We start from the raw sequence: 21,585 nt of genomic DNA, 5'->3' as shown, positions 1-21,585 counted from the left end.
GACTGGGACGGAGGTTCACCTTCCATCAGAACATTGACACTAAGCACACTGCTAAAGCAACACTCAAGTGGTTTAAGGGGAAACATTTAAATGTCTTGGAATGGCCTAGTCAAAGCCCAGACCTCAATCCAATTGAGAATCTGTGGTATGACTTAAAGATTGCTGTACACCAGCGGAACCCATCCAACTTGAAGGAGCTGGATCAGTTTTGCCTTGAAGAATGGGCAAAAATCCCAGTGGCTAGATGTGCCAAGCTTATATGTGCTACAAAAGGTGGCTCTACAAAGTATTGACTTTGGAGGGTGAATAGCACGCTCAAGTTTTCTGTTTTTTTTTTAAATTTTATTCTAGTTTGTTTAAAAATATTAAATAAAAAATATTTAGCATCTTCTAAGTGGTAGTGGCATGTTGTGTAAATGAAATGATACAAGCCCCTCAAAATATATTTTAATTCCATGTTGTAAGGCAACAAAATAGGCAAAATGCCAAGGGTGGTGAATACTTTCTCAAGGCACTGTTAGTATGTGGGTGATACAGGCAGAGAGATGTTTTTATTATTTTGGAACTTTTGTGAGTGTAATGTTTACCGTTAATTATTATCTACTTCGCTTGCTTTGGCAATGTTAACATATGTTTCTCATGCCAATAAAGCCCTTAAATTGAATTGAATAGAATTGAGATGAGAGCAAGAGAGTTAGAGAGAGAAGGCAACACAATTAGCAACACAATTTGACCCAACCAAATCATGAGAAAACAAAAAGATAATTACTTGACACATTGGAAATAATTAACAAAAAAACAGAGCAAACAGAGCAAAAATGCTATTTGGCCCTAAACAGAGAGTACACAGTGGCAGAATACCTGACCACTGTGACTGACCCAAACGTAAGGAAAGCTTTGACTATGTACAGACTCAGTGAGCATAGCCTTGCTATTGAGAAAGGCCGCCGTAGGCAGACATGGCTCTCAAGAGAAGACAGGCTTTGTGCTCACTGCCCACAAAATGAGGTGGAAACTGAGCTGCACTTCCTAACCTCCTCCCCAATGTATGACCATATTAGAGACACATATTTCCCTCAGATTACACAGATCCACAAAGAATTTGAAAACAAACCCAATTTTGATAAACTCCCATATCTACTGGGTTAAATACCACAATGGCAATCACAGCAGCAAGATGTGTGACCTGTTGCCACAAGAAAAGGGCAACCAGTGAAGAACAAACACCATTGTAAATACGACCCATATTTATGCTTATTTATTTTCCCTTGTGTACCCTTAACCATTTGTACATCGTTACAACACTGTATATATACATAATATGACATTTGTAATGTCTTTATTGTTTTAAAACTTCTGTATCTGTAATGTTTACTGTTCATTTTTATTGTTTATTTCACTTTTGTATATTTTCTACCTCACTAGTTTTGGCAATGTTAACACATGTTTCCCATGCCAATGAAGCCCCTTGAATTGAGAGAGAGAGAGAGAGAGAGAGAGAGAGAGAGAGAGAGAGAGAGAGAGAGAGAGAGAAAGAGAGAGAGAGAGAGACAGAGAGAGAGAGTGAGAGAGAATTAAAGTGAAAGAGAGAGAGTTAGAGAGAGAATTAAAGTGAGAGAGAGAGTTAGAGAGAGAGAGCGAGAGAGAATTAGAGTGAGAGACAGAGAGAGAGACAGAGTGTTAGCAAGAGAGACAGAGAGAGCGAGAGAGAGAGAGCAGACTAAACAAGAGCCGCATTGTAATTTAGGAGTTCCTGTCATGGTGTTACATTGGCTAGTCTAAAGGGTTGTCCACCACTTGAATGGAGTGACATACTTTGAGAGAAAGAGGGGAGGGGAGAGGAGAGGGAGAGAAGGAGAGAGACAGCGAGACAGACAGAAAAAATATTGGCGCTGAACTGACCCAAACACAGCCCATTAGCCCAGCCCACCCAGTGGGAGAGAAAGAGATGAACCCTCTCCACCAACCCACAGCCTGCATGGTGACCTGACATGCCCCAACCCTGACTAACAACCCTGCCTCATTCATATACCCTTTTCACACAACTGAGTTGAGCCAAGCCGAACCAAGCTAAGCCAAGCTAAGCCAGGCGGTGCAGGTTATGTATCCGCCATAGTTGCTGGAACCGTGCTTAAAATGACAAGGTTCATCAGAGACAGCCCAGCAAAATACAGTTGGAATCTGTATGGTAGTGTAGAAAGGGTAACACTTGTCCATGGGAAAGACTGACAACACACACTCGCTCTGTCTGAGCACTGACTGACTGCCTGACTCTCTGGCTGACTGGCTGAATAGCTAGCTGACTGACTGGCTGCCAGACTCACTGGCTGGATGGCTGGCTGAGAAGATTGACAGCAGAATTAGGAAAAATAGCTGGGTTTGAATTAAATGCTAATAGTGTTATTTTGGAGGCTGTGGTTCAACCCTCTTGGTTTCTTCCAGCTGACTACCCGAGCAAGGGCTAGTCTCTGACAATGAGAGTCTATCTGCGAGAAGGCGGTTGGGTAGGGAGTGTGGAGGGGCAGTTCCACAGAGAGCCCTAGCCTGTCCCATCCCACCCCCCTGTAGGTAGCCTGTCCCATTCCACCCCCCAGGAGTTTGCCTGTTCCATTCCACCCCCTATAGTTTGCCTGTCCCATCCCACCCCCCTTGTAGTTTGCCTGTCCCATCCCAACCACCTATAGTTAGCCTGTTCCATCCCACCCACTTGTAGGTAGCCTGTCCCATCCCACCCCCCTTGTAGTTTGCCTGTCCCATCCCAACCACCTATAGGTAGCCTGTCCCATGCCAACCACCTATAGGTAGCCTGTCCCATCCTACCATCCTGTAGTTAGCCTGTCCCATCCCAACCACCTATAGTTAGCCTGTCCCATCCCAACCACCTATAGTTAGCCTGTCCCATCCTACCCTCCTGTAGTTAGCCTGTCCCATCCCAACCACCTATAGTTAGCCTGTCCCATCCCAACCACCTATAGGTAGCCTGTCCCATCCTACCCTCCTGTAGTTAGCCTGTCCCATCCCAACCACCTATTGTTAGCCTGTCCCATCCTACCCTCCTGTAGTTAGCCTGTCCCATCCCAACCACCTATTGTCAGCCTGTCCCATCCTACCCTCCTGTAGGTAGCCTATCCCATCCCACCCTGTCGTGCCTAAGAGCAGCCCTTAGCTGTGGGATATTGGCCATATCCCACACCCACAATGGCCTTATTGCTTAATGATAGCCTGTCCCAGGGTTCTGTGACTTAAAATGACATTTTTCGTGAGTCCCATGGTAGGTTTGGCCACTTCCAAAGACAAACCCCAGGTTGGATGACTGAACAATGTTAAACCATGCTGCTACAGGGCTATTCCACAGTGGCACAGAGATAGCCTGTTCCCAGATCTGTTTGTGCTGTCTTCCTATGGTCATTGTCACACCAATGGCACAATAGCACAGACATGTGGGAGACCCGGCTAGGGCAGAGACATCTGGGCCTGATGTGTCCCCATTCCCCTGGTCTACAGAGATTCAAAATAAAAGGCCTGCCCCGCTCTTATTTTACCAGGCTAGACAACTTAGAACAAATTCTTATTTACAATGAGGGCCTGGCAAGAGGAAAAAGGCCTCCTGTGGGGACGGGGGATTAAAAAACAAACAATGTAAGACAAATGGCCAACACAGACAGAAGACACAGGCAGTAGCTCAAATACAACAGTAGACAAACTGTGTGTGTGTGTGTGTGTGTGTGTGTGTGTGTGTGTGTGTTGTGTGTGTTCTCTACTCACATTGAAGGCTGTGCGTGTGTTCTTTACTCACGGTAACGGTGAAAGCTGTGTGTGTGTGTGTGTGTGTGTGTGTGTGTGTGTGTGTGTTCTCTACTCACATTGAAGGCTGTGCGTGTGTTCTTTACTCACGGTAACGGTGAAAGCTGTGTGTGTGTGTGTGTGTGTGTGTGTGTGTGTTCTCTACTCACATTGAAGGCTGTGCGTGTGTTCTTTACTCACGGTAACGGTGAAAGCTGTGTGTGTGTGTGTGTGTGTTCTCTATTCACATTGAAGGCTGTGCGTGTGTTCTCTACTCACGGTCACGGTGAAAGCTGTGTGTGTGTGTGTGTGTGTGTGTGTGTGTGTGTGTGTGTGTTCTCTACTCACGGTCACGTTGAAAGCTGTGTGTGTGTGTGTGTGTGTGTGTGTGTGTGTGTGTGTGTGTGTTCTCTACTCACGGTCACGGTGAAAGCTGTGTGTGTGTGTGTGTGTGTGTGTGTTCTCTACTCACGGTCACGGTGAAAGCTGTGTGTGTGTGTGTGTGTGTGTGTGTGTTCTCCACTCACGGTGCAGGCTGAGTGAGATGTTAATTATCCTGATGTCGTTGACAGTCTTCAGCTCAGGGATGGAGGCACACTTCAGGTGGGTGTTGGCGGACGAGTCGCCCACATCGATCCAACACACCGTCTCCTGGGCGTAGTTGAAGTCCATGGCAGTGGTCTGTTTTTCAACAATAATAATAATAGCTTGGGTTTTATATAGCGCTTTTCAAAGACCCAAAAATGCTTCACAACAGTTTCAATTTACAGTTAAAAAGTACAAATCCCAGAGGATAAGAGATAATCAGCATTATAAAACTCTTATTTCCAACTTGGTACAGGTGTAGGGGTTACGGTTAGGGATAGGGATAGGGATAGCTAGGCATAGGGATAGGGATAGGGATAGCTAGGGATATGGTGAGTGGATAGTTAGATTAAATTTTGTTAAAATCAAATCCAATTGTATTTTTCACATGTGGCAAATACAACAGGTGTAGTGAAATTACAGTGAAATGCTGACTTACAAGCCCTTAACCAACAATGCAGAGCATTGAAAAAGAAAAAAAAAATGTGCTGAATAAACTAAAGGAAAAATAGTAACGCAATAACATAACAATAACGAGGCCAAATACAGGGGGTACCGGTACAGAGTCAATGTTGCGGGGTACAGGTTAGTCAAGGTAATTGAGGTAATATGTACATGTAGGTAGGGATAAAGTGACTATGCATAGATAATAAACAGAGAGTAGCAGTAGTGTATGTGAAGAGTGTGAAGGAATGTTCATCGCTGTGTGTGGCGTCAATATGCATGTGTGTGTGTCCCTGTGTGTGTGTGTGTGTGTGTGTGTGTGTGTGTGTGTGTATGTGTGTGTGTTCGTGTGTGTCAGTGTAGTACGTGTGAGTGTGTGGTTAGAGTCCAGTGAGTATAATAAGGAAATCCAAAAGAGCTCTAACCTTCTTGGTGCTGATGGCCGGGAGGCGGGTGGGCATGCCACTCAGAGACGTACAGCGGATGTCATTGAGGTTAGCGATCAGCAGCACCGGCAGCTGTTCCACAGGATCTGAAAGAGGGAGGAGAGGAAGAAGAGAGAGAGGAAGGGAGGGGAGAAAGGGAGGCAAGAGAGAGAGAGAGAGAAAGGGGAGGGAGGGAGGCGAGAGAGAGAGAGAGAGAGAGAGAGAGAGAGAGAGAGAGAAAGGGGAGGGAGGGAAAAGGGAAGAGAAAGAAGGAGAGGTCGAGAGGGAAGATGGTGAGAGAAGAGGGATAATGGTGAGAGGAGAGGGATGATGGTGAGAGGAGAGGGATAATGGTGAGAGGAGAGGGATGATGGTGAGAGGAGAGGGATAAAAGGAGAGGTCGAGAGGGAAGATGGTGAGAGGAGAGGGATAATAGGAGAGGGGAAGAAAGGTCACATAGCTCTGACCTCTCTTCCTTGTAAATTCAATTGTAACAGCATTAGAGAGTGTCACGCCGTACAAATTTCATTCCTCCAATAATAACACAGCATGACAGGACCAAAACAAAACAAATCAACTGACAGTTATTACTTGGTCTAGCTTTAGTCTATGACAAGTGTAGACTACACGTCTGTACAGTATGTTGATGTTTGTTTGTTTGTTTGTTTCTGTGTGTGTGTGTGTGTGTGTGTGTGTGTGTGTGTGTGTGTGTGTGTGTGTGTGTGTGTGTGTGTGTGTGTGTGTGTGTGTGTGTGTGTGTGTGTGTGTGTGTGTGTGCGTGCGTGTGTGTGTGTCTCACCGTTCTTGGCCTTGCAGGAGCGGTTGTCTGGCTGCAGTAGGTAGCCCTCCACACAGCTGCAGGTGTAGGAGCCCTCGTTGTTGGAGCACGTCTGACTGCATGTCCCGTACACACTGCACTCGTTGAAATCTGAGGATTCAGGCAGGGCAATGTCAGTATAGTCAGTTCATCAGTCAGTCAGTCCGTAAGTCCATCAGTCAGTCTGTCAGTCAGTCAGTCAGTCAGTCACTGGTCAGACATGGGACTGTTGTCATATGTTTACTGTAACTTCATGTACATGTCCAGGACTCAGGAGTCATACCTTTGCATGTCTTTCCATCCTGGCTGACTTCATAGCCAATTTTGCAGTAACACTTGGGCCCTTGGTGTGTTACTGAGCAGTTGCCCTTGCAGCCATGGGTGGCACAGTCTGGTCCAAGCTCTACCACAGAGTGAGATCACAATCACATGAAACACATGGAATGAAACCTGATTGGCAGCAAACGCCATGGTTCACACTAGAGGTCGACCGATTAATCGGAATGGGCGATTAATTAGGGCCGATTTCAAGTTTTCATAACAATCGGAAATCTGTATTTTTGGGCGCCGATTTGCCAATTTTTTAAATTTTATTTTTTTATACCTTTATTTAACTAGGCAAGTCAGTTAAGAACACATTCTTATTTTCAATGATGGCCTAGGAACGGTGGGTTAACTACCTTGTTCAGGGGCAGAACGACAGATTTTCACCATGTCAGCTCGGGGGATCCAATCTTGCAACCTTACAGTTCACTTTTCCAACGCAATAATGACCTGCCTCTCTCTCGTTGCACTCCACAAGGAGACTGACTGCCTGTTACGCGAATGCAGTAAGCCAAGGTAAGTTGCTAGCTAGCATTAAACTTATCTTATAAAAAACAATCAATCATAATCACTAGTTAACTACACATGGTTGATGATATTACTAGATATTATCTATCGTGTACAAGCATACAAGTATCTAAGTATCTGACTGTGCCGTGTTAGGCAGAAGCAGGCGCGTAAACATTCATTCAAACAGCACTTTCGTGCATTTTGCCAGCAGTTCTTCGTTGTGTGTCAAGCATTGCGCTGTTTATGACTTCAAGCCTATCAACTCCAGAGATGAGGCTGGTGTAACCGATGTGAAATGGCTAGCTAGTTAGCGGGGTGCGCGCTAATAGCGTTTCAAATGTCACTCGCTCTGACACTTATTTGTTCCCATTGCTCTGCATGGGTAATGCTGCTTTGTGGGTAGCTGTTGTCGATGTGTTCCTGGTTCGAGCTCAGGTAGGATCGAGGAGAGGGACGGAAGCTATACTGTTACACTGGCAATACTAAAGTGCCAATAAGAACATCCAATAGTCAAAGGTATATGAAATACTAATGGTATAGAGAGAAATAGTCCTATAATTCCTATAATAACTACAACCTAAAACTTCTTACCTGGGAATATTGAAGACTCATGTTAAAATTAACCACCAGCTTTCATATGTTCTCATGTTCTGAGCAAAGAACTTAAACGTTAGCTTTCTTACATGGCACATATTGCACTTTTACTTTCTTCTCCAACAATTTGTTTTTGCATTATTTAAACCAAATTGAACATGTTTCATTATTTATTTGAGGCTAAATTGATTTTATTGATGTATTATATTAAGTTAAAATAAGTGTTCATTCAGAATTGTGGTCATTGTCATTATTACAAATAAACGTAAAAAAATTGTCCGATTAATCGGTATCGGCTTTTTTTGGTCCTCCAATAATCGGCATCGGTGTTGAAAAATCATATTTGGTCGACCTCTAATAAAAACAACATAAAAAAATCTATATATAATTTAACAAAAAACATTTTAGAGATTACTAATGTTGCTGTCTCCACTACAACAAAACAATACTTAAATACATTTCCTTGAAACATTTAGTTGAGATACAGTACAATTCCATTCATTCCTATGGACGACTGCTCCTACTGGGGAGTACCAATATGGCCGACCGGTGGCTTCTAAGCCTCTCAATGGCCAATACATAGCATCAGCAATCAAGGATTTATATCAAATCAAATCAAATGTTATTTGTCACATGCACTGAATACAACAGGTGTAGGTAGACCTTACAGTGAAATGCTTACTTACAAGCCCTTAACCAACAATGCAGTTTTAAGAATCCCCCCCGAAAAAAATAATTAAAAGTAAGAGTTAAGAATAACAAATAATTAAAGAGTAGCAGTAATAACATAACAATAACATAACAATAACGAGGCTAAATACACGGGGTACCGGTACAGAGTCAATGTTGCGGGGTACAGGTTAGTCAAGGTAATTGTGGTAATATGTACATGTAGGTAGGGATAAAGTGACTATGCATAGATAATAAACAGAGAGTAGCAGCAGTGTATAAGAGGGGGAGGGGGGGGGGCAATGCAAATAGTCTGGGTAGCCATGTGATTAGCTGTTCAGGAGTCTTATGGCTTGGGGGTAGAAGCTGTTTAGAAGCCTCTTGGACCTAGACTTGGCACTCCGGTACCGCTTGCTGTGAAATAGCAGAGAGAACAGTCTATGACTAGGGTGGCTGGAGTCTTTGACAATTTGTAGGGTCTTTCTCTGACACCATCTGGTATTAAGGTCCTGGATGGCAGGAAGCTTGGCCCCGGTGATGTACTGGGCCGTACGCACTACCCTCTGTAGTTGCCATGCCAGGGAGTCATGCAACCTTTTGAGGATCTGAGGACCCATGCCAAATCTTTTCAGTCTCCTGAGGGGGAATAGGTTTTGTCATGCCTTCATCATGACTGTCTTGGTGTGCTTGGACCATGTTAGTTTGTTGGTGATGTGGAACACAAGGGACTTGAAGCTCTCAACCTGCTCTACTAAAGCCCCGTAGATTGAGAATAATCTCCTTTGTCTTGAACACGTTGAGGGAGAGGTTGTTGTCCTTGCACCACATGGTCAGGTCTCTGACCTCCTCCCTATAGGCTGTCTCATCGTTGTTGTCGGTGATCAGGCCTACCACTGTTGTGTCATCGGCAAACTTAATGATGGTCTTGGAGTCATTCCTGGTTGTGCAGTCATGAGTGGGAGGGAGTAAAGGAGGGGACTGAGCACGCACCCCTGAGGGGCCACCGTGTTGAGGATCAGCGTGGCGCATGTGTTGTTACCTACCCTTACCACCTGGGGTCGGCCCGTCAGGAAGTCCAGGATCCAGTTGCAGAGGGAGGTATTTAGTCCCATAGTCCATAGCTTAGTGATGAACTTTGAGGGCACTATGGTGTTGAACGCTGAGCTGTAGTCAATGAATAGCATTCTCACATAGCTGTTCCATTTGTGCAGGTGTGAAAGGGCAGTGTAGAGTACAATAGAGATTGCATCATCTGTGGATCTGTTGGTGTGGTATGCAAATTGGAGTGGGTCTAGGGTTTCTGGGATAATGGTGTTGATGTGAGCCATGACCAGCCTTTCAAAGCATTTCATGGCTACATACGTGAGTGCTACGAGCAGATTACCTTAGTGTTCTTGGGCACAGGGATTATGGTGGTCTGCTTGACACATGTTGGTATTACAGACTCATACAGGGAGAGGTTGAAAATGTCAGTGAAGACACTTGCCAGTTGGTCAGCACATGCTCAGAGTACATGTCCTGGTAATCCGTCTGGCCCTGTGGCCTTGTGAATGTTGACCTGTCTTACTAACATTGGCTGCGGAGAGCGTGATCACATAGTCGTCCGGAACAGCTGATGCTCTCATGCATGTTTCAGTGTTACTTGCCTCGAAGCGAGCATAGAAGTTATTTAGCTCGTCTGGTAGGCTCGTGTCACTGGGCAGCTTGTGACTGTGCTTCCCTTTGTAGTCTGTAATAGTTTGCAAGCCCTGCCACATCCGACGAGCGTCGGGGCCGGTGTAGTACGATTCAATCTTAGTCCTGTATTGACGCTTTGCCTGTTTGATGGTTTGTCGGAGGGCATAGCGGGGTTTCTTATAAGCTTCCAGGTTATATACTGTACATCATTGGTGAAACACCTTCTGACTAACGAATACAACAGGTGCAACACATCCTGAACAACGAGGATGATACCAATCCATTCAGAATAGTCTGTGCTATCTGGGATCCTTGGGACATCCATACCCCATTGACGTTGAAATGTAAAACGGTTACGGTAAGGGTAAAGGTTAGGGTTTAGGGTATGGACGTCCCAAGGATACGGGATAGCACTGAACCAACCTCCAAATAGAAAACAAAATCGAGGGAAAAAAAACAAAGCCTGTAACATAAGCAATAGCTTCCTTCCTCCAGTCAACACACTAATAGCCTGTCTGCAGATCAGCTGTGAAAATGCTTATCTTAATCCATGAGCTATCTTCCCATCGATGGCCTCCACTGACACAATGTCCTTTGGCCGGGAGTGAGGGACATCCTACTAGCTCCTCGCTCTGCATATGAAAGTGATTACGGCCCTTGGCCTGCACTTTTGGAATGACTGTTTATAAACACCGACTCCCACCATATCTAGACCAGGACACAGTGTGGTAACAGACTTTAGCACAGTTGAGGCAAGGATCATTTAGACTAGAGAAAGTTAGAGGCTTCTACCCACTGTAATATCAGACTAATCGCTCATACAGTAGAGGCTAATATATAACAGGGCAACAACACGTGTTGCAGTCTCCCCACACTGCAGTCTCCTCACGCTGCAGTCTCCTCACGCTGCAGTCTTCAGCATGCTGCCTGCCAACAGTTTCCTACCTACTAGATCAAAAGGCAGATATGAGAGAAGTGGCCATACAGCCTGTCTGTCTTTCTTTCTGTCTGAGAGAGGACTGCAGCACACCAACAAAGAGCTGCCAAGAAACACATAACCACACAGACACAACACAAGGAAGTGAGATGAACTCTCCATCTGAGCATCATCACAAAGCTTGCAGAGCATGGATACCTACTGGCATGTCCAGTGAAGTCCCATTTCCTAGATAACTAAACATACTGCACCAAAGCAGACTGTGCAACCTCATTTAATAGTACATCATAATGGGAGGGCACTACAGCATCACACAGGGAGTGGAATATTATCAGTCAGAGTGAAGGGATGTCCACACCACAATCCACAGCCCTGTCCAGCCATGCTGAAAGGAGACCATTACGTACCGACCGTTGAGGGTGACTAGAGGAGAGCGCAGAGGAGGTTGGACCACTGAAGGGTCCTCATTATGTAAAGCCTGTGTCACTCGGGCCACAATGGCCCTTTTGTGGGGTCTCGCTGAGAGGAAGAAACCCACTGTGTGTGTGCCCTGTATAAAACCCATTCACTGAGACACACATAAAGACACACAGTGCCAACGCTAGCCAGGGTGCTGCCCCTCCAAGCCTACATCAGGCCAACATCTCACCTTTCTCTAGCCCTGAGCCTCTAGTTTCAACAATCACAATCAGCACAGCAATAAGTGGATATTGCCCGAAGAACACCAATTTCAATTTCAGCCCGTCTCTAATCTAAACCTAGGTTTCTGACTGTGGGTTTCAAAGCACAACACACTCAAGGGAATGAGTCAGAAAGGGAATATGCATAAGGACACATTTTGACTTCAGATGCCATTCTATTCTGTGGTTGCGTCCATAGAATTATAATTATGTTTGTTGTGCCCCACAGTGCCACAGAGAGATGAGAGCAGAATACCATTGAAATATAATTACTTATATTACTTCGATTTGCAGTAAACTGCAGCCAATATACATATTTTGTCACAGGCCATGGAGTGTTACAAAGTCAAAGCACCAACAGGGGAAAAAAAGTCCTCAACAGTAGTATTCATTCAGCCATTTAACCAGGGTTAATTACCTGAGAAAACACATGTCACACTGCTGCCTTGAGTGTTCAACAAGCATGTCACACACACACAAACACACACAAATGCGGTGAGTGATGCTGAGTGTTCTTGGAGTCTATCCAAGAGCAGATAAGGAGGCAGAGAGGAGGAAAAGTATAAAAGTTTGTTGTTTTCCTTCACAGACAGACAGACAGACAAGACAGACAGACAGACAGACAGACAGACAGACAGACAGACAGACAGACAGACAGACAGACAGACAGACAGACAGACAGACAGACAGTCCCAGGGTCTCTCTGATCAATATTTAGGTTGGGTGAACTAGGTGGGGTGAACTAGGTGGGGTGAACTAGTTGGGGTGAACTAGTTGGGGTGAACTAGGTGGGGTGAACTAGGTGGGGTGAAAGAGATGATAAGGACAAACAGGGACAGGACAAGGTTTAAAAACTCAGTATCCCCTCCATACTACTTCACAACCTTCATGACTTCTAAGAGTCTTTCCCAACAACAGATTATTCCTAGTTACATCAATCTACAGTATATACTGAATACTGACTGGCTGACTGACTGGATGACTGGCTGACTGGCTGACTGGCTGGCCAAGTGAACGATAGAGACGACACTATCAGACTAACTAGGATCCAGTCAGTCACTGGGCATTTGTTACTTACCAGTGAGGAAGCTGCCATGTCTACCTCTCCTTTTATCAATGTCCAGGTCCTGGGTTGAGACATTCCTAACCCTCACCTCTCCTCTTTCTGTCTCTGTCTCTGTCTGGTCCAGTGTTCATTTCCTCAACAAAAACAGGGACTCAAATATTCGTCAAACAGCTATTTTTCAGTGGCAAATGACAATACTACACTGAGTGTACAAATCATTAGGAATATTAGAACGGTAATAAGCACAATAAATATTAGCAGCATAGATAGTGGGAAGGACACGTCACACCCGGCACACACAGTCTACATCAGCTTTACCCTCGTAGGAAGATGGTCTATATTGATAGGGCCAAATTGAAATGCTTATTTCAGAAGAAATATGAAAAGCATATGCATAAGCATGGTAGCATTTGAAAGGGAACAGTTTGGAGATTTTGGGGAAATCATCAGACCACAGTTGAGGACACAACAGTTCACCTGACAGTAGACTGAATCCAAACATTACACTGTTGATTTTATGTGCATTTTACATTCACTGTACTTTGCCACATTTGTTGATAACAAAACCTGAACCCCCCGGATACTCTACATTCAGTAACACGATAGGAATACTCCTGGAAAATGTGGGGTATATACACCTACAGCATTTCCCTCAGTCAGTTGACAAAAAAAATTGCAAAATTTGCCCAATTAACGGGAAGGATGGGGCAACTACTGGTCCCGTGTGGGGCTCAAAACCCATACAGAGCTGTGATGTATAGCATGCTACTGCACAGCCACTGCTTTCCAATTTAGGCAGTTATCAGTGCCCAAATCTTCCATTTGTAAAGGGCTACATCTGCAGAGATATGACCAGTCCAGTGGCACCAGCCTCAGATGCCCAGTAACACATAAGCAGGACAAAACCTGGCTAAAATATGGCTATCACACACTATAATATAACCATTCCACGCCTCACCTCCCACACCTAGCTCCACCATGTTAACGTGTATTGTACTGCGATAAAATACAACCCTGCCTGCCTCCTACCTTGCCTGCCTCACTCCCCTCGTCAGCAACTTGTGGATAATTACTTGGACAAAGCGGATGACAAAGTGTGCTTTGAGACATAAGCACCAGGCCAGAGAACGCTTGGCCTGCACAACCCATCAGTTAGATCAAGCAAACATTGGGATGCTTGTGAAATGGTGAGCTTTCCGTAAAACAGGGGGCTCACACACAAACACTGTGACAGTAGAAAGTTCCGGCAAACACACTGCCACTGCTGTGTCTGTGTGTGTGTTTGTTTGTTTACTCCAGCCATAGGGAAAGCTGGACCAGTGTGCTCACCGGGGACAGGTGGTACGTGTCATGCCTAAATGACATCATCGGCGGAACATTGCGCAGGACAGGGAAGTTCCACAGATTGCAGTAAGGGAATCTGACACTTCAGACAACAATGGTCACTTTCACTCTTATCCTTTCACACCATTACTTAATATGACCCTCATAAACAAAATGATACACACATAAAACAAGTGAACTTAAAAATAATATTTGAAAAAGAAAGATAGACCATATCTTTCTAAGTATGTATATGACAGAGGACTGTTTGTGCACTTGGCAGTTCTAATGTGTACTGGTCTTTTTCCAGGCCCTGTTCTGTTGTAGAACTTTTGTTTTCATAAAGGGGAACTCAAAAGGTTATTTGGCATCAATATTTTTTGTAGGGGAATGCACCCAAACCAACAAACATGTCCCAATTTAACATACACCAAAACATCAAATATGAGCTGGACTAATATCAGTACAGCTCACACACTCAATATCAGCTGTATGAATCCTGTATGAACACAACATTGCCTTTTGCCATGAGAGAAATGTCCAGTTAGCCTGGTTCTGTTCTATACATGCTCTCTCCCTTTGTCTCCACAGTTCCACCCAAACTGTAATCTATTCTCTGTCCAATAAACATTGTCTTCCTCCATCAACTGCTCTAATGAGATGGCCTCCATTATCACAATGGCTCCTCTTCTCTCTCCTCTCCAAGAAAAAGTAATTCATTTATCAATCAGGCCCTAGAGAATGTGAGGCTCAGAGGCCCCTTCCACGTCTCTGGCAGGCAGAGCAGAGCATTTACCCAGACAGCCATGCCGGCCGGATAGGAGGAGAATCTCATCATCAAATCCAATCCCTAATATTAATTTGAGTCACAGAGAGGAAGACATATTGAGTCTATAGCTTCCCATAGTGGAACAAGACAAAAGAACAGAGCCACACAGAGGGGACATATTGGCGGTGTCTGATATAACTATGTCCGATTTCCTGGCCGAAAGCACTGCACTATATAGAGAATAGGGTGTCATTTCAACAGCTATTGAGTCCATGGTGTCTCATTGTGGAACCAGACAAAAGAGGAGCCGAGTCACTGGCTGGCTGTAAGCAGGATTAGCTGGCCCAGGAACTAAGAAATAGGAAGGACCCAAGAAAAAAGTTGCCCGAGCTGTGCCTGTACAGATTCTATAGCTACAAAGGGGACTTGCTGATTTACTGTGTGTGTGTGTGTGTGTGCGTGTGTGTGTGTGTGTGTGTGTGTGTGTGTGTGTATATCTCTGTGTGTGTTACCTCTGCAGTGTGGCCCCTCATCCCAGCCATCAGTGCAGTCAGGGCTCCCATCACACAGTCTGCTCATGTGGATACACATGTCTGACCCCAGACACTCAAACTCATTGGCCGGACACAGGGACACTCTGTGTGGACCTGCAACACAATACAGATATTACAGTCAGAGATCAAATGATACCACAGAAACTAGTAACCATTGTAAAAAAAATGGTTGCTTTAATATTGCAGATAGATTGTGGTTTCCATCATTGTAATTGTCTGCATCATTTCCAATCCCCCCTATATTTTTTTGTAAATATATTTCCCTTTATTATTTTCCCCTAAACCTACCATCCCTGCCCTTTTTGGAGTAAACTGATGGACAACAACACAACAGTTATATTTTGTTTGTCTATAGTCCCATCTTTCAGCTCCACCTAACCCTGCCCATCTATCTCTGAACACCATCCAGTTTTGATTTCTATTTGCCATACATTTTTCAACTGTGCGGGGATGTTTCACAAAAGTTCTGATACTTTCTATTCTCTTACATTGTACATATTGTAAATTAAAGATAAACATTTGTGCTAAGAGTGTTATTATGTTATTGATTGATTAGGACTTTTTAAATCACACAGCAGTGCTATTTACAGACTTAGCTCCAGGTAAATGTTGCAATTCTTCAGCCATTCCTGAACCTGTGACCAAAAACAAACTACATGTAGACAGTACCAAAACAAATTATCTAATGATTCTGTTTCTTCGCAACAAAATCTGCAGAGCTGGGATAGTTGTATCCCCCATATGTAAATATCATTCTACTGGTTGCAAGAATTTTGTATAGTAATTTAAATAGAAAAACTCATGTTGAATCCAGCGTTTAGTGTATCAGTTCATAAACCATGTGCCATGGAATCGGTACGTCAAAAATCTCTTCCCAACTATCTTGCAATCTATATGGCACGGCTGTACATTTTTGGTCCTTAAATGACACCGGTATACTTTTTATTTATGCACATTTTATTTAGCCAATTATGGTCTTTAATGCAGAGCCGACAGACAAGTTCATTACTTTCTCCTCCTTCCACTTCCATTTTTTGTGGTAATGCTGCAATTAGTTGGTTGTAATTTTGGGTAGAGCAGACATTTCCATTTGTGTTAGCTGCATGTGTGACATATCTCCACCAGTCCTATTTACGATATCATTTACAAAGATTATACCGTTTTTAATTAATTAAATTTTTTTTGTCATTAGTATATTTGAGTTTAACCATGATATTTTTTGTAATATTTGTAGTGTCTTTTCTGATGGATTAAACTGAAATTGCAACCAACTTTCTATGGCTTGTTTGACAAATAGCGATACTTGGGAGATAATTTCATTTTCAAGTAGATTGAAAGGTTGTAAAAGGGAATAAAGGGGAAAAGGCCATTCTTGAACTTGGGTTGAGACATTCTTACTAATCTGCTAGAAAACCAGTTCGGATTTAAGTATAATATTTGTATGACTGAAGCCTTTAGTGAGAGGTATAATGCTTTAATATTTAATCATTTCTGCCCTCCAAATTCATTACATAAATAGGTCAGTTTAATTGTTGCTTGGTTTGCCATTCCAAATAAAATGTCATTTTTTTTGCAAGGCCATAAGCAAATAGGTAAACTAGGATATGAGTAAAGAGTTAATCACGGTGATTTTTTCCCCAAATAGACAGTTATTTTCCTTTCCATAGCAAGATCTTATCTATTCTTGCTAACTTTCTATTTAAATGTATTGTAGTGAAAACATTTCTTTCTTTCGGGATATGAATATGGAGTATGTCCACTTCACCTTCAGATAATTTTATTGGTTAAACTACACGATAATGTAAAAGTAAAAAATGTTTGTGATCCAATATAGTACACTTATCAAAATGTGTTTGTAATACAGAGAAAACATTCATCATCAGCGTACAATGACACCTTTATTTTTAAGCCCTGGATTTCTAGGTTGTTACTGTTGGATCTGTGGCCATAATAAATGGTCATAATAAATAGATATGGCGATAGTGGACAACTTTGTTTTACTCCTCTTGACAGTTTAATACTTTCTGAGAAGTAGCCATTATTTACTATTTTACACCTGGGGTTACTATACATAACTTTAACCCACTGTAAAAGAGATTCTCCATGATTTAATTTAAATATTCCAGGCACTTGTATATACATTCCAGTCGAACTTTATCAAAATACTTTTCAAAGTCAGCTATGAATACCAGGCCTGGGTTCCCAGATTTTTCGTTGAGTTCTATTGTTTCCAGTTCTTGTCTTATATTATCTCCAATGTATCATCCATGTAAAAAACCTGTCTGAATAGGAAGAATAATATCCAACAATACCTTTTTAATTCTATGCGCTCTGCATTTTGCTAGAATTTTTGCATCACAAGACTGAAGTGTAAGGGGCTTCCAATTTTTTTATGGACTGGATCTTTATATTTTCCATTTGGGTCATGTTTCAGTAATAATGACACCAGAACTTCTTGTTGAGTATCTGCTAATCTACCATTTACATAGGAGTGGTTAAAGCATGCTAATAATGGTCCTCTGAGTATATCAATAAAGGTTTGGTATACTTCCACTGGTATGTCATTCAGCCCTGAAGTTTCCCCGTATTAAAGGCTTTAATTGCATCAAGAAGTTCCTCCTCTGTAATTTGGCCTTTCTGTACAGCTGTTAATTTTACATTATTTAAAAAATCCTTACAATTAACTTGGATAAGTGGAGATGGAGGAGACTGAAATGAAAACAAATGCTTAAAGTACTTTGCTTCCTCTTTCAAAATATAGTTTGATGAATCATGGGTGACTCTGTCATTTGTAACAAGTTTTAGTAAATACATTTTTGTAGCATTTCTATGTTGAATATTTAAAAAATATTTTGTGCATTTTCCCCATATTCCATCCAGTTCGCTTTATTTTGTTATAATACATTACACTGGATCTTTCTTGAATAAGATCCACCATTTCTTTTTGATTTTCCTCTAACATATTCTGTGACTCTAACGTACTGTTTTTATTGCCATCTATTTCTACTGCTAGTCCCTCTATTTCCATTCTTTATATGACTCCTTTTGACTTAAATTGCTTTTGTTTTAAAGATGAGTATTGAATTACATGGCCTCTAGGAACACATTTAAAAGTGGCCCATATAATAAGGGGATCTGCAGTACCTTTATTACGTCAGAAAAAGTCAGTTATAAAAGATTCTGTCCTGCTTAAAAACAAGTTGTCATCCAATAGGCTTTGATTACATTTCCAAGAGTAATGTATATGCCAATTATTTGATGGTACGACCTCATTCTGATCCCTATCAACACTTTTTAAACTTTTGGTGCCCGCGAGAATGACATAAAAAAGTAGTCAAGATGACTAGCTTGAATGAGTCTCAGCCATGTACAGTGGGGTGAACAAGTATTTGATACACTGCCGATTCTGCAGGTTTTCCTACTTACAAAGCATGTAGAGGTCTGTAATTTTTATCATAAGTACACTTCAACTGTGAGAGACGGAATCTAAAACAAAAATCCAGAAAATCAAATTGTATGATTTTTAAGTAATTCATTGCATTTTATTGCACGACATAAGTAGTTGATACATCAGAAAAGCAGAACTTAATATTTTCACAGATTTTCAACAATTTTTCCATCCCCAGGCCCAACTCAAGAGAAGACTTGATGTGTGAATGCATATACAGTTGTAGCTGTTTGAGAAGGCATGCAAAATTTAGCAAGAATGGGGAGATTTGACTAACCAATGTCAAGTCCTTGCTGATGGCGCTCAGATACACCCCCCTAAGAATAGGCCCCCTTTCTGAATGTCTGAGTGTGATCCCCTCCCCATGGGTTACTGCAGCTAGTGTTGCCAGCACTGCCACTACCTGGGTGGGGGCACCTCACTGAAATCCGCTCTGGCTAGGTACAAGGTCATCAAGGTTCACATTAGCAGCTTTGAAAAATTCCTTGTATGTTTTGCTCACCCATGTGGGGGATTTGGCTTAGTTGGACCAACCCTGACAGGCAGGCTCAGAATCTTGAGGAGACAGTGCTGCTTTAGTGAGTCTTTGACAGCATGTATCTTTCTGTCTTGGCTGCATATAAGCTACTTTCAGTAGGCCTATAAAACAAATAAGGATTTCTCCTTAGTGTGTGGATCTCTCAGGTGGGTGTCTAGTGAATAGGGTTGGGGACCGCTCCATCATGCAGACCATCATGATAAGACAATAAATAAATAAACTATATGTATAATCTATTTTAAAGTGTATATCCCATATCTTCACAAAATGTAATACTCCTGCTTACAGACACACACACACACACACACACGAGCTCTGGCATTTGCAACCACTTTCTTTTTTCACTCACTTAACTCCAGTCTTTTTCAAACACAAAAACACACACCGCACCTACCATCACAATACACCCACAAATACCCACATACTGTGTGTCATGTTGTATAAATGATAGGAAACAGGTGCAGGAATACGAAATATGTGTTTTTATTACTTCAACCAAGATAGCGCATGTCATGAACATGACGGGGACAAAGCCCAAAACAAACAGGTCAAATATAACACAGGGCTGTAAACCCAAACAAAGAGCAAGGTGTAAACCTCTAATAAATACACGGGAGGAGAACGGCAATAACAATTACACAGGATGAGACCCGTATTAACAAAAGCATAATTAATGCATAGTATCAAAGCCGAAACAACAGAGCACAGGCACTCACAAGACCAACAGACATGGAACAACAACCGCCAAGGACAAGGGGAAACAGAGGGCACATATATACACATACTAATCAGGGGGAATGGGAACCAGGTGTGCGTAAGGAGACAAGACAGTCCGGGGTTGGTGGTAATGATCCAGTTCAGTGATGCCTAGAAGGCTGGTGATGTAGACCTCCGGAGCTGGTGAACAGAATGAGCAGCAGTACCGGGAGGATCAGTGACACTGTGCCTTCTGTCCTCTGTTTGCTGTGTTTTTATCACTACCATGTTGATTCCTACCGAATTCCGGGGTTTTGAGTACTTTTGTGTTTCAGTTCCTTATACAGTTGAAGTCGGAAGTTTACATACACCTTAGCCAAGTTTTTCACAATTCCTGACATTTAATCATAGTAAAAATTCCCTGTCTTAGGTAAGTTAGGATCACCCCTTTATTTTAAGAATGTGAAATGTCAGAATAATAGTAGAGAGAATTATGTATTTCAGCTTTTATTTCTTTCATCACATTCCCAGTGGGTCAGAAGTTTACATACACTCAATTAGTATTTGGTAGCATTGCCTTTAAATTGTTTAACTTGGGTCAAACATTTTGGGTAGCCTTCCACAAGCTTCCCACAATAAGTTGGGTGAATTTTGGCCCATTCCTCCTGACAGAGCTGGTGTAACAGACAGATTTCTAGGCCTCCTTGCTCGCACATGCTTTTTCAGTTCTGCCCACAAATGTTCTATAGGATTGAGGTCAGGGCTTTGTGATGGCCACTCCAATACCTTGACTTTGTTGTCCTTAAGCCATTTTGCCACAACTTTGGAAGTATGCTTGGGGTCAATGTCCATTTGGAAGACCAATTTGCGACCAAGCTTTAACTTCCTGACTGATGTCTTGAGATGTTGCTTCAATATATCCACATACTTTTTTTTTCATGATGCCATCTATTTTGTGAAGTGCACCAGTCCCTCAGGCAGCAAAGCACCCCCACAACATGATGCTGCCACCCCCGTGCTTCACAGTTGGGATGGTGTTCGTCAGCTTGCAAGCCTCTCCCTTTTTCCTCCAAACATAATGATGGTCATTATGGCCAAACAGTTCTATTTTTGTTTCCTCAGACCAAAGGACATTTCTCCAAAAAGTACGATCTTTGTCCCCATGGCAGTTTTGGAGCAGTGGCTTTTTCCTTGCTGAGCGGCCTTTCAAGTTATGTCGATAAAGGACTCGTTTTACTGTGGATATAGATACTCTGTACCTGTTTCCTCCAGCATTTTCACAAGGTCCTGTGCTGTTGTTCTAGGATTGATTTGCACTTTTCGCACCAAAGTACGTTCATCTCTAGGAGACAGATCGCGTCTCCTTCCTGAGCTGTATGACGGCTGCGTGGTCCCATGGTGTTTATACTTGCATACTATTGTTTGTACAGATGAACATGGTACCTTCAGGCGTTTGGAAATTGCTCCCAAGGATGAACCAGACTTGTGGAGGCCTAAAATGTTTTTCTGAGGTCTTGGCTGATTTCTTTTGATTTTCCCATGATGTCAAGCAAAGAGGCACTGAGTTTGAAGGTAGGCCTTGAAATACATCCACAGGTACACATCCAATTGACTCAAATGATGTCAATTAGCCTATCAGAAGCTTCTAAAGCCATGAAATTTTCCAAGCTGTTTAAAGGCACAGTCAACTTAGTGTATGTAAACTTCTGACCCACTGGATTTGTGATACAGTGAATTATAAGTGAA

The 21,585-nt window shown here is 42.7% G+C and overlaps 1 protein-coding gene across 1 annotated transcript in view; it reads right to left on the bottom strand.

The window, feature by feature from the left end:
- Nucleotides 1-21,585, bottom strand: part of LOC112215232 (low-density lipoprotein receptor-related protein 1-like) — a 253,940-nt gene that overhangs the window by 144,380 nt on the left and 87,975 nt on the right. Inside the window, exons 3-7 of the mRNA XM_042299627.1 lie at nucleotides 15,116-15,250; nucleotides 6,338-6,457; nucleotides 6,037-6,165; nucleotides 5,238-5,344; nucleotides 4,311-4,464 (exon numbers count right to left, since the gene is read on the bottom strand). Of these exons, the coding sequence (XP_042155561.1) occupies nucleotides 4,311-4,464; nucleotides 5,238-5,344; nucleotides 6,037-6,165; nucleotides 6,338-6,457; nucleotides 15,116-15,250 (645 nt within the window). The remainder of the gene's footprint in view (nucleotides 1-4,310; nucleotides 4,465-5,237; nucleotides 5,345-6,036; nucleotides 6,166-6,337; nucleotides 6,458-15,115; nucleotides 15,251-21,585) is intronic.

The sequence above is a fragment of the Oncorhynchus tshawytscha genome, linkage group LG16, assembly GCF_018296145.1.
Source record: "Oncorhynchus tshawytscha isolate Ot180627B linkage group LG16, Otsh_v2.0, whole genome shotgun sequence".
Taxonomy (NCBI): domain Eukaryota; kingdom Metazoa; phylum Chordata; class Actinopteri; order Salmoniformes; family Salmonidae; genus Oncorhynchus; species Oncorhynchus tshawytscha.
Note: the sequence above shows the minus strand (reverse complement) of the source record. Positions and strands in the feature narration are given on the sequence as shown.